The 22778-nt window shown below is 38.1% G+C and overlaps 1 protein-coding gene across 1 annotated transcript in view; it reads right to left on the bottom strand.

Moving 5' to 3' along the window:
• Positions 1-1916: 1916 nt before the first annotated feature.
• LOC104941248 (protein eyes shut homolog) overlaps positions 1917-22778 on the bottom strand; it is a 39182-nt gene continuing 18320 nt past the window's right edge. The window contains exons 8-17 of the mRNA XM_010766319.1: positions 21863-21987; positions 21159-21283; positions 20480-20681; positions 15516-15706; positions 14968-15062; positions 12387-12537; positions 12098-12210; positions 11598-11854; positions 4708-4884; positions 1917-1939 (exon numbers count right to left, since the gene is read on the bottom strand). Coding sequence (XP_010764621.1) covers positions 1917-1939; positions 4708-4884; positions 11598-11854; positions 12098-12210; positions 12387-12537; positions 14968-15062; positions 15516-15706; positions 20480-20681; positions 21159-21283; positions 21863-21987 — 1459 coding nt within the window. The remainder of the gene's footprint in view (positions 1940-4707; positions 4885-11597; positions 11855-12097; positions 12211-12386; positions 12538-14967; positions 15063-15515; positions 15707-20479; positions 20682-21158; positions 21284-21862; positions 21988-22778) is intronic.

Below are 22778 nucleotides of genomic sequence, written 5' to 3'. Positions count from 1 at the left end.
CCATCTTTCAGTAGACTTTTTATTTCCAAAAATTATATTTATTTAAATATTACAGATATATAAAGTTAAGGGATTTGTCTTTGTTCTATTTCATATCTCTAAGTCTTATAAATGCAAGATCTTTCACAATCAAGTATTAGAGAGCATCTAAGAATACGACTGAGAAAAAAGACACCTCAGTGTCCTTCTGCACTAATGTAATGAGCTGTTTCTCCAAAAAACATACCAAAACACATATTCATTTAAGTACAGGGTAGAATCTTAAAAAAGCTCTGCTTTGCAATTATTCTGCTGCTCTCAAACATATTATTTGAAAGATGTAAGTATTTTCTTAACATGAGCAACACACATTTCGCCGATATTTCTCTTAATTTTTTGTTATGAGAAAAATATGAAAAAGTCAATTTCAGATGCAACCAAACTTTCGTTGCCACCCAAATGTTTGCTTCCTAATGCTGCATTAACACTGTGTTGACTATGAAAACAAGAGAACGTTTTCTTAACTTAGTTAGGGTGCTCTTGATCATCACAGACAGATATGCTTTATGGGTTCTAGTTAAATAGGGAAGGCTTGTAATAATTTATACTGAACAACTCCTATATCCAATTGGGAAAAACGTCACATCACTTTAATTAGTGTCAGACAGGATACTGTATCTTTGTCTTAAATTGGATAGCTCCATGGCCTATGTGTGTTTAAGGCTTAGCTGACTGACCTTTCAAGTGCACCAACCTTGCATAAAGCACTAATTTAGAGCCCTCTTAGGTCTTGAGATCTGGCTAATTAATAGCTCCTTAAATACAAAGATTTAAGTCTTTGGTGGAACACTTACGCATTCATGAGAGGCCAATATCAGGTCAGAGAGAAGCTATTATAACTCTAAGGAATGCAATGGTTTTATGGCATAAGTTCAAAATGTTTTTAACATTTGTACAATAGAGCTTACATATATATATATATCGGAGGCAGACGATATACATTTTGATCTAAGGAAAGAAGGTACAGATGGACCCTGTGTTATATTGTAATGCGTAATATATATGCAATGTTTTAAGTAGAGGTGAAAGACCTTAGACAACGTCACAGACTTATATCGGCAAGATCAATTTTGAGATGTCAGTACCATTTTTGTAGGATTTAATCACCTGTGGTGGTTACAGTTCTGTCAGATTTGCACCTGACTTGCTGGGGTGTCATACGGGGACAACCGTAGCCTCGCAAGATCAAGGTGGTTTCAGTTTTTAAAACGAAGAGCTGCGATCCACGGAGACACACATTTGGATGTTTCTGGAGTCATTAGAGGACCTGCAGCTCAAGGCATTCATGTAGCGGCATTAACCCTAGGCTGGCTGGTACCTAACACATTGAAGGAACAGATGTATAATACATTTAAAGCCGGATAAATGGAACAAAGTTCTCATGGCTCAGCTTTCTTAAAAAAATAACCTACTCACTCCCATTCTTCCAAAAACAATGCTCTATTGTTAAGAGGGTCTACTCAGTGGTTGTCAGGCCTACCTATCCAAATCTCCTTCAGTAACAAAAGAGAATCTGTGTGTGTGTGTGTGTGTGTGTGTGTGTGTGTGTGTGTGTGTGTGTGTGTATGTGTGTGTGTGCAGGTGTGGGAACAAAAGAGCTGGTAGGATCTGGGTGTAATGTAGAGCTCATGGTTGTAGACAAAAACTCACAGATGTTTACAAATGCAAGGCTATCTTTTGTCCTTCCCCAAAGCATTGTATTCCACAATTGTATCACATAATATTAGCTTCTGGCGAAAAAAATATTTTGGGAAATACATGTTACAAATGACCTTCACTTAACAGAACAGAAAAGCTGGTTCAATTATAATACTTTTCTTCTTAAATGTGTCTTAGTGCTTCCATGCCTTTCTCCTGTAGCCTTGGAAACACAGTAATCATCTTTCTGTCCCACAGTTCACTGAAACAGCAAAAAGATGAGTCATAGTGCTGATCTTTTTATCCGTCCAGTGATTTTAAAACAAATATTTAGGAGTAAATATGTTTAACACAGGTAGTTATTACTCATCCTTTGTGTATGAACATGTTATTGAAGTAGAATCAATTAAAATTATATGAAGTGTTTTGTTTTTTCTATAGCACCATAACCGTTGCCAGGCATCCAGCTTGCTAGCACTCAGAAACAGGATAATGTTTAATGTAATCAGTGGTAAATTAACAAAGCACAGGCTGTTGTTTAATTTCTGCATTATTATTGATACAAAAATAAAATATTTTGTGCACATTATTTAATAACAGTGATAACGAGCGTGACAGTAACAAAAGGGGAGACAAGAACATCTCCTTAAGTTATAACTTATTGGGAAGACACTATGCAGTGTAGACTTACCCCTCTCTTCAGAGGATCTTGGGGACATTTGGAAGACAATTTCCTTCTGATAATATCAAATATTATATACATTAGTTTTAGGTTTTATGTGCTTATTTATTCTTTGCCAGGCGTAACTTTTGTGTCTTTATAGCAAATATGAAGCCAGCTGCCGGTTAGCTTAGCGGGGGAACAGGTGCAGTGACATTTTCTTTTTTGGTTGTCAGGAACCTACAGTGGGCCCGGCCAATAGATACTCTGGCACATAACACACATAAACCACCATGGGTTGCCTTCATACTTTGTTTTTAAAGCAGATTGCAGAAATTACATCACTGTCAACCAAGATATCCAGTGATTATGGTAAGCTAACTCTCTCCTGTCTGTAATTGCATAGTGCAGCTTATTTATTCTCAAAGATATTGCACAATTTCTTAAACTAAAGAGTGTTTAATAAAACAAAAAGTGATGCATCCTGACACTCTAAACATACCAGTGTCCCGTTCATTCATTATGAAGTCAATATTTACACTATGACATCAGTGTTGGGCAAGTTACTTCCAAAATGTAATATATTACATATTACTTATTACTCTCTTTTGAAAGTAATAAGTTACATTACAATATTACTGTCTCTGAAATGTAATGAGTTACACTACTTTAGTTACTTTTTAGTTACTTTCACCAAAATAACCGCAAAAGAATGGCTAGGTATTTTAAATGCTAAAATGTAGTTTAGTGCAGCTCATTATGCATCCAGTGAAGGGCAATGTGGTATAGCATAACAACTGTGTAGGCCCTTAAGGCTACTAACAACTTGTATTACAGGGCTTAGTTGAATACTCGATTCTGATTGTAAATTCTTAACATGTGACACGTTGTTAATACAGCAGTACAGACCGCTGTCAAGGACTATAATGAAGGTTAACATATTGTAAATCAAGGCAAATATTATTTAAACCATGCTCATGGTTTGAAATGGCAAACATTGAAAGGCAAAAGTATTATTAAAACCATGTAGCCTACTACATCATCACCTTGGTCCCATCATATACGCTGGGAAGAGAATATTTACTGTGCTTGAAAACTGGTATCACATCATCATGTGAGGTTGACTTTGTGACCTGGAGAACATTTCAGCTGCAACATCAGCTCGTTGATAATAAGCTTGGGATATGAGATATTTTTGTAGCCATTCGTGGTGAAGGCATCTGTGCTATTGTATGCATTATTTTTGACCCAACATTTCTACAGGCATGTCAGAATATGGTACTATTTTCACATGAATATTCTAGCCATTGTCTATTTTTATACCACAAGCTGCAAAATGACCGCCTTACCCCACTGTACAGGCGGGTAGTTTGTTTAGATATACCTGGCACCTGCGGGCCGCAGAGGAGCGGCGTAGTTTCGGGCGACGAAGACTGCTGCTCCGGGGCCGGCGAGTCAGGCGGGAGTAAGCTAGTGTCCACAACGGAGGGGTAACGTGATGTCCGCATCTGACCTGTTGCTCCTGTCTGCAGTAGATGCAGTGTTGCTGGCGTTTAGTGATGGTTGCTTTAACCATTTCCGTACAAATGATTATCCACAGATCAGATGTGTGTCACTGCTGTGGAAGCACTTTGGAAATGATGCACGCGCAGCGGAGCAGGTCACGCGCACCTGACACAATTTGTTGTTTGTATTTTTCGCTACGTTCTCTTTTTTGAATGGTTGCATAACGTTCAACTTCCCCGAAGATCTCGACGCGAAGCCTGAAGGGTAAACACCAGGTTTACTAATCTACCCGCACAATTTGTCCGGTGTCGGAATGTCTCGCTATGTTAGTACATTCTTAAAAAACAAAACACCATTTAATTTCGGGTTAAAATGTGTTGTAACTGCGTTACTGAGCATTGTAACGGGTAATATATTACCCACATTTCATTAGTAATGCGTTACATTACTTCGTTACAGCAAAAAGTAATATATTACTGTAACTCCGTTACTTTTGTAACGCGTTACACCCAACACTGTATGACATACAGTAATAGCCTTATTAGAGGAAACTCTAAGCAGTTCATTTTATCTGTATGTCAGACACCAATCAAAATGGACATTTAACCCACATACAAGGCACAGCAGCAAAAATATTAGCCACTTAAAACATTCTAATGTATACTACTGTCAATTGATATTTTTAATTGGAGGGTATAAACATAATTCTTTCACTCACATGACACAAGTTATACTTTTTAATAAATGTATTCAACAAAATGGGCATATTAACACAGATGCATGTTTTCTTTCTAAATGTGATCTACTTGCTATCAGCGTTGCAGTGCTTTTAAATGTTTGAAAGAAAATGGGACTGTACTCACTGTAGAGGATTGTTCCTTGAGCAGATCTGGTTTTCACTGTCAAACTAAGAATAACAGTGGTGTCCTTGAGCGTAGCAGGGAGATTATCAGTGGCACCAGAAGGCTGGAGATACGATGAAAGGGGCTGCAGCTCCAAATAAGATGTGCCATCAAATGAGGGTATGTATACTGTGGTACCTAAAAAAAAAATAGAAATAGATGAAATTCATTTAGATCAAAAGGGAAAAGCGAGTAGAATCCTACAATTCCTTAGAAAAAACATTTGTACTCCAAAACATTACACAACCAGACTTGTGTGAAAACAATGCCCTACAGTTCTATTTGTTAGTCAACAGAACAGAAAGAGTTGGCTGCTGTGTGGCTTGGCAGCACTGAAGCTTGTCTGCGAGCAGAGTCTCCATGGCCTGTCAGTTATTTCCCACTGGATGAAAAAGTGAAATGACTTTAAGCAGAGGCGGAGGAGGTACCGGCTCAGGTCATCAACTCCACAAGCCAGTGATGATCTGCTGGCTTTTACACCGAGGACATTGTACACCTGGTGAATGGCTTGCTGTTCAGGTACATGACTGTCCATTTAAAATAGGCCAACCCGACCGACGCTCAGGGGATTCTACCTTCAGAGTCCAGCTCTGAAGGAAAACCGCAGTTTATCCTCAGCAGAGGAGCTCTTAATGTACAGGATCTGGTGGGTTCAAGAAACTACTCTTTTATTGTCAGAGATACATGAATATCCTCTCATGACTCATGTTCACTTTTTTTAGTGCTTTGATGTTGGATGAAATGGATTTTAAAAGCAGACATGACTGACTGACAGCATTAAGAGCAGAAAAATCAAAGACAAGAAATATAAAAAAGAGGCATTTGATGAAGATGTAACATACAGTTAGCAGTGGTCTTGGATTTTTCTAGGATCGGCTATGCAGTGGCAATGGCGGAGGCAAATGGATGTTAAATCAATGTCAGAGTTTAAGTAAGTAACAGGGTTTCTTAGTCATATAACTGTCACAACTCAGTATATAGTGCATTTTCTCTGATAATGTGAAATCAGGTTAAATAGGAAATGTGCTTGTGAGGCATTGAGATCTGTGTTATTTGAAAATTGTACACCATGTTATTGTGTCGTGAAAATAATTAAGTAAATAAAGTTGCGATCGTTTTTCAATTGCATGTATTATAAGCTACAATATGATAGTTAAAGAAAATAGGACTATGTGGCTGCTGTATTTTTGTTTAAATGTTCTGTTGGCCTGCTTAATCTGTGAGTCAGATACTACTGGTGGAAAGGGCTCGAATGATTTCATTTATGGCAACAAGGACAGCACAATTCCTGGATATAAGTCATTCATGTCTACAGCTTATCCTGAAATGGCTTTAACTAGGCTCGAAAAGGAACCAAGTCAATAGTATGTGAAAATACGAGCAACGTTTGACAGATCGGACATCTCAGTGGCCTGGGGGACAGAAACGCAGACTTGGTCCAGTTTAATGATCAGTCACCAGACCAACAGAGAAGAGTTTTTAGTCATTTCTCAAACGGTCATAATTCTGTTATCTTCGCCTGTGTGCTCTGGCACTTTTTCGACACTTGCTCTTTTCACAGCCAATCGGAGTGGATGACACTTCAGATTTGCACAAAGAGTAAAACATGAAAGCAGATACTTCAAATTACAAAGAGAAAATAAAAACTGTGTGTCTTTTGTTGAGTAAGGAGCAGCTTCCTTGGGCTGAAAATAATGAATCAATCCTGTAATGTTTGTTGGCAATTTCTGGGTAAGGCAGATTGAGCTGGCTCATTTTTTAAAGACACCAGCAATTACAGCAAACACGCACTAGATGACTAAAAAAACAAACTGGCAGCACCTAAGCAGTGTGTTGGCAAAGCAGGAAGCCGACAACCCCTCATCAGGTCCCATTGGTGTCAAACACAAAAACAGAAAATGCTCACCACCTAAAAGTGTTTTCTGATTGCTTTAAAAAACCTGATCATCTTCACCACATTTACAGGAATCTCTCTGGTACTGATGTCTAAAAACATTACACTCAGGAACAATTCATATTTCATTTTCATAAAAATGATGCACAACAAATTGAATTGTAGTCAATTAGGTACCTCCTGTTGTAATTTTACTGTTGGATGTTGTTAAACATGCACACAACAATTTTATGTTGTTGTTGAAAAGAATTGGGTTGTCATTGGGATTGGACTGCATTAAAAAGGTAAGGGCAAATTTAAAAAGCAACCTATTTGACAAAGCAGGGTTTTTACAATAGTTCACAGAAATAATATAATGGCAGTTAAAATGAGAACAATATGCACAGTCGTGGTAAGGTAAAAGCAGACGAAAACACAAAACTGGGACAAAACTGTGCTACGAACTTTCATTTTATTATTCCTCTGGCAAACATCACAGCTTCAAATATACGAGAAGTCAGGACATAAGGTAATGAGCCGTAAAAGGAGGTCATGATCAATACAGACCAAATCTGAATAATTTCCTGCCTGACTGGTTTCCTTTTTTTGCCAACTTCCATACCTTGAAGCCATTTACTTCGTAGCTAATTTTTTTGATCACTTAGCTTTCAATTGAATGCTTACATACTTGACAGAGTGTCTTTGGCAAGGTCTACGACCCACTGTGTCTTCTTTGGAGGGGCAATTTATCATTGCTTAAAACTCTGACATGCTCAGATGAATTGGCTTAATCTTGACACAACCTGTTTTACGGTTGGCTACTTGATATCAAATACTCACTCAACCACCAGGCACTGGCCTGAATTACGGTGTGTCCCACTAGAGGTGCAGAGCTGATGTCCAAACATAGGAGAGCAGGATTCACAGTTAATACGGCTCAAATGTCTTATTTTCAGTCCGAACATACTATTTCAACTAAATCTGACTCAGAAATAAGACTGAAAGCTGCTTTGGTTTAACACTTAACTAAAACTATTTGAATAACTGTATCATTGTTGAGATTTAGTGGATTTGGTGATATAGCAGATGTGTGCAGGCATTTTGTGCGTAATACTGTCTGAGTAATACATTTGACATAACACCTGACATTATAGCTTTAGAGAGGAGTTGAAAGCTTTGCTGTGCATGAAAATGTTAATATATTACCGTTCCCTGTTGTAATCTTAATCCTGCACTTACAAGCAAATATAAGATGCACGGCTCGGCTCGCTCACTCGTCACATAAACAGTAAGTAAGTGTAGGAGGGAGTATTGAGATTTTTAGGTGAAGGTAAAAATACCACAATGTAAAAATAGAATGTTATAGTGCTGCATACCGAATTTTACTTGATGCATCTACAATAAGTATTTTACAATGTATCAAATGGCATGTTAGTTACAATGTGGGGGGGTTTACTAAGAGTAATTAACCTACAGGGAATCATCTATTTGAGTTTCAGCTCATTGTTTAGCTTTCAGGATCTCATCTTCACATACAGTAGCATTGTTTTCGCTAAAGCAAGGAGCAATTTTCTGCAAAGAAAGCTCTAATTACCCACAGTACACTACTTGCTCAGCACCAAACTGCAGACACAGAAAGAGACTAGTTGGTCAACATAGTGGAGCATTTAGCAGTTAAAGAGACAGCTATTTCCCTCAGGGGTTTGTAGAGCGCAACAAAGCCGACAGAGTCAACACCGGACTTATATTCACCATATGATTTATGTTGCTTCTTAACAGCTGGAAATGTAAATAAGCAGATGTTGTTAACAGGTTCACCATATCAATTTAAAGGGTATGATTTGTCGATATTGTGTTTGCTTGTTGCTCCTCAACAAACTGTTATTGCTTGTATAAAAAAGCAACAACAAAAATGAAGAAATTAAATGTACTCATAATACGAAATGACCCTAATCATTATTATATACTATTTTATGATTATCATATATATGTTTTGCAGTAGGCAGTGTTTAAATGTTTAAAGACCAAGGTTCAGCTAATTATGTATTAAAACTATAGCTTTTAATTAACATTAAAGCTTAATCTGCAAAGTAACTAACTTAGAAAATACAATGTTTTCCTCTAAGCTGTTGTGGTATAAATTAGCATAAAATGTAAATACTTAAGTAAATGAACCTTAATTATACACATGACTTGATTAAAAGCACTAACTAACACTGAAATACTGCATGTGCCCTTACACAAACATATTTACATTCACATAATTTCATCCCTATGTGGCTCACTATATATCATGTCAAATGATAAACCGTTGTGCAACGTTTCAGAATAACAACATATACTGACATTAATGACATCCGTTGGTTTAACAATGAAGAGGCTGTAGGGAGTCATGTGCTTCCTGATATATATCTTAGATGTACACTGTATGACATGTCAGCAGTTCATAGGACACAAACAAGTCCACATCATTAGTCACTGGGTAGGATGATGCATCTATAATTAACCGGGAGCTGGGGCTATATCCTTCTCTTATGACTATTCTTAATTCAATAAGATGTGAGGCCAAGGTTGTCACCCAGCAAAGTCGCAGCAATACACAGACACCGTGTCAGCATGTAAACAGCCCCTGGACCCCCGTCTGCCTGACATTAGAACTAGTGTTGCAAAGCACATCGCTGGAAGAGTGCTCGTATGAGATTGCATTCTGTTAAGATGAGAGACTGAACTACTTTTGAGGAAAATAAATTCCTCAAACGCAGCAGAAATGACTCTAAAAGGCCACTGCTGGTATTTAAACGAAAAGTTTACGAGTGTGACAAGTTGAGGAATAAGCAGGATATGACTTCACGGGCATGGAAGGAAAAGGCTGATAAGTCCTAATAACTTTTTTAAAGATTTCATTTTTCATTGGAAAATATAAAATAACAAAACCATGGGAATATTAAACATCCGATTCCTTTTTCAGGGATGGTGATGGAAATATTATATGTTTTGTAGTATCATCATATAGTCAGATTATAATGCATGTTTGGCTTGTCAGAATTTGTTTCTAATTAGTAAAGGTTAACCTTGAACGTGCACATTGTCACACAGGCAATATGTCATGTCATGATATTTTGTAGCACTCTAGTAATTACCCTTCCATGAACCTGAAAGGTAAAGTGACGAAAAAATAAATGAATGAATAAATTAGTTAATTTAATTAATCAATGAATGATTAATATTCCTTAATCTCCACTGACTGTTTAGAAGTCAGCCATAGCTTCTTTAATAATTAGATTATATTAATAATCTCTGTCACGTAAACAGCACATTTCTGCCGCCCACAGAAAAACTAAAAAGTTTAAAAATAGCATTATTTCTTTATGACAGTGCCTGGAGAGACAAATATCATGTTTTGATTACTAAAACACAGGTGAATTAGCATTTTCAGAACACATAGCAGAGGTGTCAAATAGGGCTGTAAAATGCACTCCGGATGCTCAAGCCATGTTAATGACTGCTAATGTTAGCTTTGGGGCGGCATGCTGTCATATTTCCATGGTTTCTGTAAATACGAGATAATGCTATCAGTTGAAATCACCTTAGGGGTTGTGAAGGTGAAAATCAATCCTGTTTTCATTTTTTAAACTCTCTGCAATGCTAATATGAATTTCCATCTTTTCCATGCTGACAGCATTGTTATTGCAATTCTCTTTGCGTTGAAGAGAAGCTTTTCTTTCTTGAACTTGGAATACAAGTGGCAGATAATCAATAAACTACACACTACAGTACAAACTATGCATGATATGGTTTTTTTACCTTTAAAAGAAACAATTAGTTTTCACGGGAGGTATAGATTTGTGAATATGGAGACTGCAGATTAGACTTCAGTGGATTAACTACGTTTAGTCCATTCCTCACAATTTCGCTTTTGATTTTTCTTTTCTTTCACAAAGGCAAAAAAACAACACCTCTCAAGCTTTTTAAATGGCGGGTGTCGATCTTAGCACAGCCCAATGCACAACAAAAAGTCTAAAGCTCGGCCTGCAATGCCGAAATCATGAATGATAAGCTAATTGGTCAATCACTGCTTGGGGGCGGTCCTTAGCCAACTGTCAATTTGAAATAATTAGCATTTCCATCATAATTACATTGTACAAAGCGCAACATGCAAAGCAAATAGAATAGAAGTACCTTTTTAATTCATGTTCGGGAGTTACTCATTTACTGTAGCTTAAGTGTAGGGAAGTAAACGTGATTATCATAACAACATATCTGAGATGTCAATCAGTTGACATCAGCAGCTTGGCTTGCCTTATCAAGCACAAAATCAATTAATTTACAACTCTAGCATTACTGCTGCTGCCACTTCAGACAATGACTGCAACAGCAAAATACAAGACTCTTTATTCTACGCCGTCAAACATGTCATGCATGGGGACGTCAGTAAATACATCATAAGTGCACTGAGAGGAAATCTCCAAAGAAGAAACTCTTTAGTATGCATGTCTTGTAGCGCTGTCTCCTTAACGTTGGAGCAGTTCGTACAAAATACATATTCTTTTGGAAAGAGCTGAGGTCCATTCTACAAGAATATCTAAGGCCTGCTAACATGCACAGCTGAATGTTGAGCAAATGCTGCAAGGTCGTGTCCTCATTCCCAATGAGCATTGGAGGTGAACATGGACACACAGCGTTGGTTCAAGCTTCTTATATGGATCTTTAATTTCATTAATCATATCCTGAATAATTCACATCGCTCAAAATTCCTAATGCAGCTCACTCTATTCTGCCTCATAGTGAAAGCTATTAGCCAAAGAGGCTCAGCATATATTAAGCAACATAATTTGTTGGCTGGCCCTTCATGATACCTCTACGGAGGTCACAGAAGAGGAGGTTTTTAAGCTTTTTACTGCCTGTGTGTTATATATTTCTACCACGTACACAAACTGTGAAACATTGTCAGATATCAACAAAAAACGTCAAAATGTACCTTTCTCACAAAAAGTTCCCGTAAAATGAAGCGGGCATTGACAGGTAGGCAGAGATCCAGCAGGCAGCTGCACATCGTGACATGTTCCTCCGTTGAGGCAAAGACCATCAAAGCAAACTCCAGGTTCATGCAGAAGTTGTTTTGGAGTTTGTGCAGGAGCTGCCATTGTTGTTGTTGTTGTTGTGGTCACTCTGTCAGGATTGGTGGATTGATTTGTCCAACTTTTTGAGGAGTCTTCTATGGCAGACGGAGCAAATCTGTAAAATTTGACAAGAGTTTTTAGTAGGAATTAAAATGGACTGCATTCCAAGGCAGCTATTTTATAGCATTATATGAGAAGTACATGTAAAATGCTTCTGGTACAATTCCATATTTCATACAAGTGTGTTAACGTGTTCGGTTAATTTTTAATTGTGTGAGCCCATAAAAATGTAAAAACATATTTTACTCAAAAAATGTAAGGTGAAAACTATATCAAAAGAATGGATCATGATGAATACCTGCATTGGTCTATGTTGCTGCCGCCAATGGCATCAGATGTGTAAAAGCTCCTCAGTTTATTCATTTCAATCATTTCCATGCATCCAGTATAGTTGTGGAAAGGTTTTGCTCTCTACGGGACAAACACATCAATGTTTTATCAAGACAATTGATTTTTTAGGAGCTTTTTTCCTATATTTATTATTATGCTGCCATTTTAGTGTTATACCCCTATACAGCATGAATGTAACATGAAGGTAACTTTTGAATCAAAGACCGTTGAGAAACTAGAGAACTGTTCAGGCTTACCTGATTGAGTCGATAGTGTTGTGGCAGACCGCCTGTGAAGACGTGGTTTGTTCTTTGTATGATGTGTCCCAACCAGTAATTACTTGCTGTACTTCTGATTTTCTCATGACCAGAAAGAGTTAGCTCTGCCTCACAGGGGGTCAGGTGTTGTCTATGAAAAAGAGTGAACACTTCATCTGTTAATACTTCAATTACCACACCAAGCTCAAGAACACTTATTGTTGCTAACATGTACATTTTGTTCTAAGAGAAGAATGGGTTGTACAAGGGCACTTTCAGGTATCATTTCCACAAGTGCAAAAATGAAATAGAGATGGATGATTTTGGATTTCTTTTTGTGACTTGCTGATATTTTCCATCTCATTTTGGCCGACCGCCTTTGCTGATAAACGCACATATTTTATCACCTAATTGCAATAGTCTCTCCCTTGGTATTATTGATTTTTCATTATGCCTACTGTTATTGTAATACATGTCATCTCATCAGCCCATCCTTTCAGGAAAAGTTATATTTTTTGGCCAAAGCCCATACTTAATTTCAAAGCATTTATCTGCCAATTTCTATAACGCGTCATGATTATTTGGCATCCCTAAATAAAAGACAAAAAATGGTCTGACAGGAGTGTGCTGAGTTTTACAGGGAACTGTGACGAATGGATTTAGTTGTTTTGTTTACTCTCTGGATATATATCAATTGATCACCTACCTCTATTTTGTTTTCTCCAGGTATCCTAAACACAACTATTTTGGACCCCCGGCTACAGCCATTCATAGATTTCAAAAACCAATTCTCTACTTTAGAAACAACAGGGGAGAGTAGATAATTACCTGAGTGTGGATCTGGTCTAACCATCTGCAGCTTGAGGGTACTCAGGCCACGAAAGCACTGCCTCCTCTTTAGTGTCTCCTGATACCCCTTGTTCCCAGAGTGGAAGTTAGGAGGCCCACGAAGCAATCTAGTCTGATTTGTTAAGCCTGTACTTTTGAGGCTGTTGCGTATGCCGGCTAAACACTCGGGGCATAACTCCGAGATGCATAAGTCCTTCCTCTAGAGCCCGGCGTGGAGAGGCGGTTAATTTAGAAGCAGTCTGCCAGAGCGGCCTGGCCCGCAGCCAGAGGGCACTGTGCTCAGTGTCCTTGAGAAGTCAGCCCCACTGGGTTTCTATTTAACATATTGAAAAGCGACTTTGACGGGAAGATATATTAAAAGTCTATAATGAGTTAGGCGGTGACGTTGAGGATGGCCATGGTGTTGTAGCTCTGGGTTAAATCAGACAAAGATGGACGGACTCGGCCATCAGACAATTACAAAGAATTTGCTTTGTGAAACCAGGAACCATTTTTCCATACTTCCAACCCTCTAGTTATGACAGCTCTCTTTCTAGCGATGTCTCCAAGGGGTTGGAACAGAACATTATGATTGATTCATACTGCTGTTATTTTTATTGCAGAAAGAAAAACAGGGTTGGGCCTCGCAGCCCCTTAAACCTGATAGGCCTTTTAGCTGCATTAGCGTATTTAGGGCAGTGCAGCATTCTGCCAAGAAACACGAGGCAACCTTCACACTCAGCTTTGTTTCCACAGGGGATCATTAGCTCACCTTTGGCACAACACGTTCATAATCACCTGCAGTAACTCATTATCCTTAATCTGTGTTTAATTCTGGTAAATGTTCATCTTAAGAAAACTTAAATACTTTACTTTCTCTTAACTTAAATGAAATGGCCCTTTTTGCAACATTGCTCTACCCTCAAATGCAAACTGATGAGTTGAACATTTGCCACTTTGTCTCCGCTTCCAGCTCATACATAATAAACTTTGTGTCTTGAAACTGAACCACAATCTTCCTCATGTCAGAATATAATGGAGAGGGCTGGCAGGAAGATTGCACATGGGCTTCGGAACAATATAACTAAAGGGGGCCACAGCCTCACTTTAAATCATTTAAACATTGATTTTGTGCTCGGCTCTTGCTTGTTAATCTTTTCGTAATGAAAAACTGCAAATGAAGACTTTAGAACAGGCAATAAAACATGGTCAGTGATCGCTAATGCATTTTAATAGGCACATTCTGACGTTTGCTTTAGTTCTTTAAAATGTAAGCCCATTTACTCATTTGTAATAACATCTACATTCTCAGTCTGGTGATTTCTGCCAATTATATATCTTCCCCTGGTATTAGTGACAGCCCTTGTCTACAAAGAAAAGTCTCCTGCACTTGAAATGAGTGGATAACCGAGGATTCAGTTAATACCACCTGAGGTGCTAACGCTTTTCGAAAGCAACTTGTATATTACTAAGATCTTTTGTAAGCAGCTTATCTTGAATATGCCTCTTTTTATTCTCATCAGAATATTCTGATCTGAAACAGACACATAATAAACTGCATCTGGGTTGATGTCTTTGTTAAATTGTAATTTAAAAGATGTAAAACGAAATAAGAAAATATTATATTTTGATATAACATGCTTTCTCTCAAATTGCACCAGCATAGCTTCTATAAAGCTGACCACAATGCAGATCTGAACATTCACACCTTTGGTTTCTAAAGGTTAATTGAATATAACAATGCTGAACATACCTGATATTAACAATGTGAACCTGGCCATCAGCGACATGAATTATTGTACTGATCCGTGTGACCTCTTCTTCTTCTTCATTACAGCAAAAGGCGTACTGAAAGGGGAGGGAATAAAAAGGGTTTTCTCATGTTTCTGCTCTATGAACTGTATAAACTGACTGCACGATAGCTGTCTTTTATAGGCAAACATGAGAAAATCAGATTTAACGACTACAAAACCAGAGAATAATCATGCATAATAACCCTAAACATGTGTTTTATGACTTCGAAATGCAAAGATATACCCTGAAATAAGACAACAATCTTATAGTTTCTCAAAAGATAATATTAAGTCAGACAGGAATGGCATTTGAAGCATTACCTACCTGTATTTTTTCTTTTTACATTTTGTAATAGCTTTGTTGTTGCTCGCATTTATTTTTGAGTGGCAATTTTTGGCAATATTTTCAATGTAATGTTTTGGGTCTGTTAAAGTGGGGTCATTGAAGGGGGGTTATTAAAAAAACAATTACAAATAACAACAACAACCATTGAGCTTGAGTTTGTACCTGCAAGCTTCCATTCAAGATGAAGAGTTTCATGAAAAACAAATCACCGTTGGCCGGTCCTTGGTCCACATAAAGTATGGTTCCCTGAGATACTTGCGTCTGAAATCTCACAGTGATGTTGTTGAGTGCGCTGAGGTCAATACCCTCAAACTCCAGGTATGAATTCCCAAAGTAATGAACATAGCTTGAATCTGGGAAACAAAAAAGAAAAATAGAATATAACTAACATGGGGGGAAAAGGGTAAACAAAAGCAGGACAGACTTCAGTTTATGCATCTTCACAGTCAACGTTGCTGTTTCCCTATTGATCCCTGAAAGGAGAATCCAACTTTTCACTCCCTTCCTCCACAGGGAGGTCAGTGCACAGGGTGAGAGACAGAACCGCAACCTCAGAATTATTCAAGATGCAGAGTCTGTCTAAGGACACCTCAGCAGGAAGGATGCTTGATCCCACTGAGGCTTGAACAAAGACTTTCTGGTTTTGTTACTCTGCTGTACACGCTACTGTAGGTCGCTGCATTAAAATAGAAATGTAACCTCTGTCCATTAAATAACCTTGGTAACATGTTAGTAACACATCTTGAAAAGACAAATGCACAGTGCAGGCAATTTGGTGCGGGAAGGCAATACGTAGTTAATTATCTTTCCGAAAGCAGAAAAAAAAGAAGCTTTTAACATATCTTGGTAGCATTACAGTTTTGCCGTTTTGCTCACTGTACAGACGTACTGTAAATAGTCTTATTTGCCAAAGAGCTGTAAAGCATGCAAATGGCACTATATTAGGCTAGAGAAGTCTTGGCTGAAATGAACCTATTTGTACAAGTTTATTACATGGCTCATTTTATAGTGGGATAACTTGGCTTATGTCATCCATGAGAATAGGCAATTATGGGATATTTCAGTAAAAGTTACACTGCCCCCAAGCTTATTGGGGGTAGTGACTCAGACAAACTTAAAAGACTGGCTCTCACTGCAATTGGAGGCAAGCATTAGGTACTGCTCATGCTCAATATATTTTTCATTTGAGGGAAGTAGTGCAATTTGTTGTAGAAAACTCAAAACGGAGAGGCTGTTAAAATGAAACACATTCCTGGTTGCACCTGTCTCGTCTGTTCTTATCTGAAGAAAAAAAAATCATTACACTGGAGAAATCAGCAAAGCCCCTTTAAAGTTGTTGCTGTGATTAATCGGGCAGCTGCAAGTGAGACCTTTATCAATATTTGTTACGCGTCAAATCCTAATAGGCTAGACCCTCTTTGATCTGACAGAGGGCCCCCCAGGGCATTTGGCAAACAAGCTAACCTAAATACCCTCATTTTCTCTGGAGAGCATTACGACCAATACCCTGAGGAAAATCCCCTCACATAAAAAAGGGAGAATTATTAGCCGCAGACCTACTGTGATCTGTGAATTAATGAGGATAAATTCATACCGCAACAATGCAGTGCTGTCTTCTGCTTCACTCCTGACAATGGGGTTTGCCAATGCTGATGATGGGAAATTACCCCTTAGAGACAAAGCTATTCATTAATTTTAAAGCCTTGTTTAGTCTGATGTAGGCTTTGATGCAGTCAGAGGCTGCTGCCAGGAGGCAATATCATACCTCATTAGCAGTTAGCTTCAGTCGCTCCTTCAAAGGTCTCCGGTTTTTACCGCTACCTTACATTCTCATACTGGATTTTTCCTACACATGTCTCAAGTCTAAATTGGAAATACATACACTTTACACAGTAGCTTATATTGTTTTCCCTTTCTTGTTTTGAGCACTATCATTATTTTCTGTTATAATATGAAACAAGCTAAAATAATGCTGACCTAGGAATTTGTCATTACTATACTCTGTTCAAAGGCTTGTTTCTAGGAAGAGAACTCAGTGGGAATATTCCTTTCCATAAATCTTTCAGATCAGGTTGAATTAGGGCCAGTCTTAGTACATGACCATAAAAGATGTGAGAACATTGAAATTAGTCATGTTAAATGTAACTTGTAAAGGTGGAGCAAAACAGATGTCGGATAAGGTAACGCACAGGATATTCCCCTAGAAGAATACATTTGGAGAAATATGAACTTACGATCAATTAAAATGGAGGATTGACTTGGGGTGGCAAGATTTAATTGATATAGTCTTAATGTCCCATTTATTTTAGGAGAGGCAGGACGTAATTCCGGTTTCACCACCGATTTATTGGGCAAGGTAATAGACTGACTGATTGAACTTGTCACAGGCCCGAGATAAAATACTGCTGAGGACCATTCTGGGACCCTTGTAATTTCACAGCCCTGAGGGAAGGCAAAAGGTCATCCTTTTCTGTACCTACAAAACTGGCAGAATCTTTTTTTTATATTAAAATACTGGTTGTAAGATGATTTACCGTAGTAGACAAATAAACTACTGCTGACATACACAGAGTATTTAAGGTTCTTTTGTCAAGTTATATCTTTGTTGTCTGGTTTTAAAAATAACTGATGAAATTACTCATCAGTGACAGTTAGAGTACAGGAGCACGCAGTCAATTAAGTGAAGCTGAAATCACAAATGTAGACTGCTTTTTTTTCATCTCGTGGAGCTTTCATTATTATTCATAACTGCAAACATCATGTGGACGTCATCATGACTCAACAGCAAAGTTGTGTCTCTGAATATATCTGAAAAGGTTTATAAGCACACTAATATTCAGAAACTGCCCACTCAGTCGTAAATAAACATGCGAACATAATACATGCAAGTTAACTCAAGGTCAACGAGGTGACTACCTCCAGACACGGGACTGCATGTTGGCAAGGACCCTCCAGCTAACCTCTTACTCATCAAGTGGATTTTTAGGAGCTTAAGTAATTTCATTTTTGCTACACGTGGCAGCAACAGATAACAGCTTCACCTGTGCTGTGTTGATCACTCCAAGGAAAGTCAACCAAATTGTGGCTTAGCTGCAGTAAGCCTCCCTCCGCCAGCAGTGTCCTCTCTAGATTCCCATCAGCTCTCATATTGTGCAGCTAAAATACTGTGAAGCTCAGCATTGAATAGTGAATTCTGGGGGTTGGGGATTAACCCAGAAGACAATCCTTTCAATCTGTGGAGTAATATTTATTCAGCTACTCACTGAATTAATTTCTTCCATCAAAATTAAGAGGAGGAATGTTGTAGCTCTTTAGCTTTTAACAAGAAAGGCTATCTTCTAGTGTCAGTGTACCATGTTAACTAGCCCCCCATGTTTAAATTCCCAATGACTTGGTTTATTTCAAAGGTTGTGGAGCAGTCCTTAGGTTTAAAGGAGAACTGTCTGAGTCTATTTCAAGCAGCACCAAGGGCACTGCATGTGTGGAGATGGTGACCTAGTTAGATAAACTCATGAGTTTCTGGGTCCTCTTACTTTTAAACGTATTTACTTTGATTATGCACGTATATGTAAAAAGGTTCAAATAGATGTTTTGGTGTGTAGAGGCCAGGGTTTGTTTTTCTTTGCCAGTGTCTTGTGTTTCTTTTAACCCTCTCTGAGCCGATGCAATATGCACTGGATGGAGGCTGGATCAGGTGCAGCGGGGAGGACTCCATTATGTTTGGCCCACAGTGATTTTCAGAGTGTCTCACTGAATTGGTTCAAGCTCGTCTCTGTTCAATAGGTCTGTTTTACAGACCTGTGAACAGTTTCAAAGGTAGACAGACCTCATCTGTCAAGGAGTAACAATCTGCCCAGTACTCTGAAATCCTCCTCTAACATAGATGACTGAATCCAACCCCAATAACGTCAACATATTGTCTCCTGTGTCTTCATTTGAGTGTTACAGGATATAGCCAAAACTTGATTGGACTTACCACTCTTTCAAATTATTGTTCTCATATTGAAATTGAAAATGCACTTTCAGGGACAATACAAACCTAGGACTTTTGTTCAACACAGCTGCACAAACGACCACAATCTCTAAATAAATCCTTATATCTCATCGCCTGCTATGTTCCAAAGGCTATAAAATCACATTTAGAGTAGCAGCTCAGTTGGAGTCCTCTCTTATTGGAAATTGGCAAGCCTTGGGTAGCAAAAATGTTTAGTAGGAAGGACAAGAGAAGGATAGCGCTGTAATTTGTCAAAAAAAAGTAATCCCTGGACCACCTTCAGTTCAATTGATTGGTGTAATGGCCTATCAGTTTAAATAATTTAGTGTCTCTTTCCTGCACCCATAATGTGAATGGAAGTAATAGCATAGTAATGGAAGCTATGACTTGATTGAGAAACGTTAGCATTTAAGTTGATGAATCATTAAGAACAATTCCTTTTCCAGAATCCCTGAGTCTGGGTTTTATAGTATAAAAATATCATTCATTATCATTTAGATCTCAAGTTTTGCGCGCGAGGGATAGTTTTCATCAAGAGTATGTAGAACCATCCTGAACACAGACAGGTATAAAAAAAGAAAAAAAAGAAGGAGAATCTAATCTGAACTGATGTGAAATTGTGCGCAGCCTTTGAAGTTGTACACGTCTTTCACAATTAGGATATACGATAACGTTTTAAGTATGCTTATAAAGACAGCACAGGGATAGCACACTCACTATATACCCAGTGTGGGAAGAAGTACTCAGTTCTTTCACTGAGGTAAAAGTAACAATGCGATAAGTATAGAAATACTCCATTACTCCAAGTAGTGCATTTAAAGTCATTATAGTACTATAAATATACTTTTAACAGTCAATCTATTAAGGGACACCTATGAGTATATTACTACTTTCTAAATGTATAAAGGGGGGAAATCTCAGCCAGAAACTAGTATCATCATTCATCTTAAAGGGTATAAAAGGCCCAAAGTAGACACATATTTTTTGTAAGAAGTCAGTAGCTCAAAGGATTGGTCATCACTGGTTTGTTCTGAGAGAGCGTTGTATTTATAGGCTCACACTGAACCTTGTTGGTTAAAATATAATGTTTGTATTGTATACAATTTATCCATGACTTGCAATCCCAGCATACCTGTGGATTCCTCAGCTGCCGTTGCCGGGCCGGGCATCCTAGGTGAGGAGCCGCGAGTGGTGTTCTTTACTACCGTCGCCAAGGGAACAGCATCGGTAACAGGAGGCAGGCAGCTGACCTTGTTGATGCCATCTACACAGGAAAAGGCTTCTGGACATGGATTCAACAGGCAATCATCATAGTTGTGCTCGCAGTTCCTCCCCTGTGTATAGAAAAATAAACAGCCTTCAGATGTGTCCAGCAACTCTGCGATCAGATGCTAAATGGAAATAAAATGTTTACAGCCTGCATAATTGAGACTGCATTAAATAGGGAGCATGAAATTATTTTTTAAACATGTGATGCAAGATAGTATTTGATTACTGACTAATCAATGATATCATGTCATAATTTTTATTTGGTTTATAACGGAGGCTAAACATTTTTTATATACAGTAAAGTATTATTAGTAAACACAAATGTAACATGTTTATTATATGAGAAAGGCACAACAGGAATAAATAATTAGACTATGAACAACAAAGAGAAACAGGTAAAGGTACGTTTTTAACACATTGGAAATGACTGCCAAAAGAGGACTGAAGAGTTGAAGGTGTAAGGTTAATCAAGGCTAAGGTTAATTCAAAAAACAGAGAGAGAAAACAGACTGTGCCATGGGGAATAAGGTGGGGAGCCTCACCACAAATCCAGGACGACAGAAACAGGTGTAGCCGTAGCCCGGATCATTCTGAATGCATATCCCCTGGTTGCAGGGCTGGGGAAGGCACTCATTAATGTCATCCTCACAGTGAAGGCCTGTCCAACCTGCCAGGAACAAAAGCCCACAGAGTGCCGTGGTGAGCCCAGACTCTCCCACTTCCACCCTCTGAAGTGAATATCAATCAGATTCTCTTACATTGATTTGCTTCCTTTTGGGTTCACACACATACAAAGACAAGAAAAGGCTTTCACTAAAGAGTAAGATGACACATACATTTTAATGAGCCTGAGTCGTATCGGCTTTTTATAACTGTCTTTTTTTAGTACTGTATAACTACAAATGTCTCCCTGGAGAAAACTTCATGATTTTTGAATAGCTCCAAGGAACACAGGCAATGTAGGCAACACGGTAACCTTGATTGACACTTCATATGGCCCATTTCAATCCAATTTGGGCATTTTCTATGTATTAACATGGTTTACATATGGTAAACTGACATCTGGGGCACAGTGAAGTGCTCTTGTTCACCTCAAAAGTGTCTTTCCGTCTAGAATGTGTCTTTTTTATCCTGTTCATGAGCCACAAAGCTTTGCTGTAACAGGCCTTATAAAGAAAAAGAATGTGCTTTGGTTGCCTCATTTCAAAGTAAACTGAGAAACTTGCAGGATGTCTGAGTGACTCACCTGACCTGCAGTGGCAGATGTAGCTATTAATAAGATCTTGGCAAATGGCACCGTTGTGGCAGGGAGCTGAGCAACATTCGTTAACATCCACTTCGCAGAAATCTCCCATGAAACCTGGTGGACAGCTGAGAAAACATATCATACTTTCAAACTGTGAGGCTGTCTCACAGAGCTGTCACTTCCTTGTTGTGCAGCTGACACACTGCATCTGTAAGAACAGCTTCTTTTCATTATTTATCAAGAACACCATTTTCTAGTCAGTTGTTGCTTCTTATCTTAGAGTTTATTATTCAAAACAGACACATTGTTTTTGAATTATGAGAGCAGTGGAATTAGTAAAGCTTAAACTGAAGAGAGGGTTCAAACCACCAACTAATGTTTTTTTAATGAACGTACAATTTCAAGAACGTTTATAACGGTCTCATGATGAATTTGGATTAGTTTACAATAATTGTGTTATTAAGTGTAAGGATTGTTTAAAGTCTGATTATTATCCCAAATGTTATTTTCCCAAAACTATTTGTTAAAAATACAAGTCTGTACATCCAGATGTTTTAATAAAAAAAGAAATAGCAAAGCATTAGTCGAACTGCACATTTTATAATGCATCCAAAAATAAACAGTAAACAAACCCATGATAAAGTACTTAGGAGTTCTTATCAGAGCTGTGAGAAAACGCTGTTCAGCGATGATGTTTCCAAAGGACTGCTCTCCAACTAATGGCCCTTGTTGTTTTGTCAGAAGTTTGGCAAAATGTATATGGTCCTGTATCTATTTATGATAAATAAGCAAAGACTAGTAAAGTACTCCAATTTTACTTTAAATATTGCCATGTGGATGTTTCAGGCAAGACGTTCTTCTTGAGTGTGTATTTTGGCAATTGTCCTTTTGTGTTCCTATCATTAATGTTATTATA

Source organism: Notothenia coriiceps, unplaced genomic scaffold, assembly GCF_000735185.1.
Source record: "Notothenia coriiceps isolate Sejong01 unplaced genomic scaffold, NC01 NC01_scaffold00003304, whole genome shotgun sequence".
In the NCBI taxonomy this organism is placed as follows: Eukaryota; Metazoa; Chordata; class Actinopteri; order Perciformes; family Nototheniidae; genus Notothenia; species Notothenia coriiceps.
The sequence above is the reverse complement of the archived record's forward strand: the minus strand, read 5'-3'. Positions and strand labels throughout refer to the sequence as shown.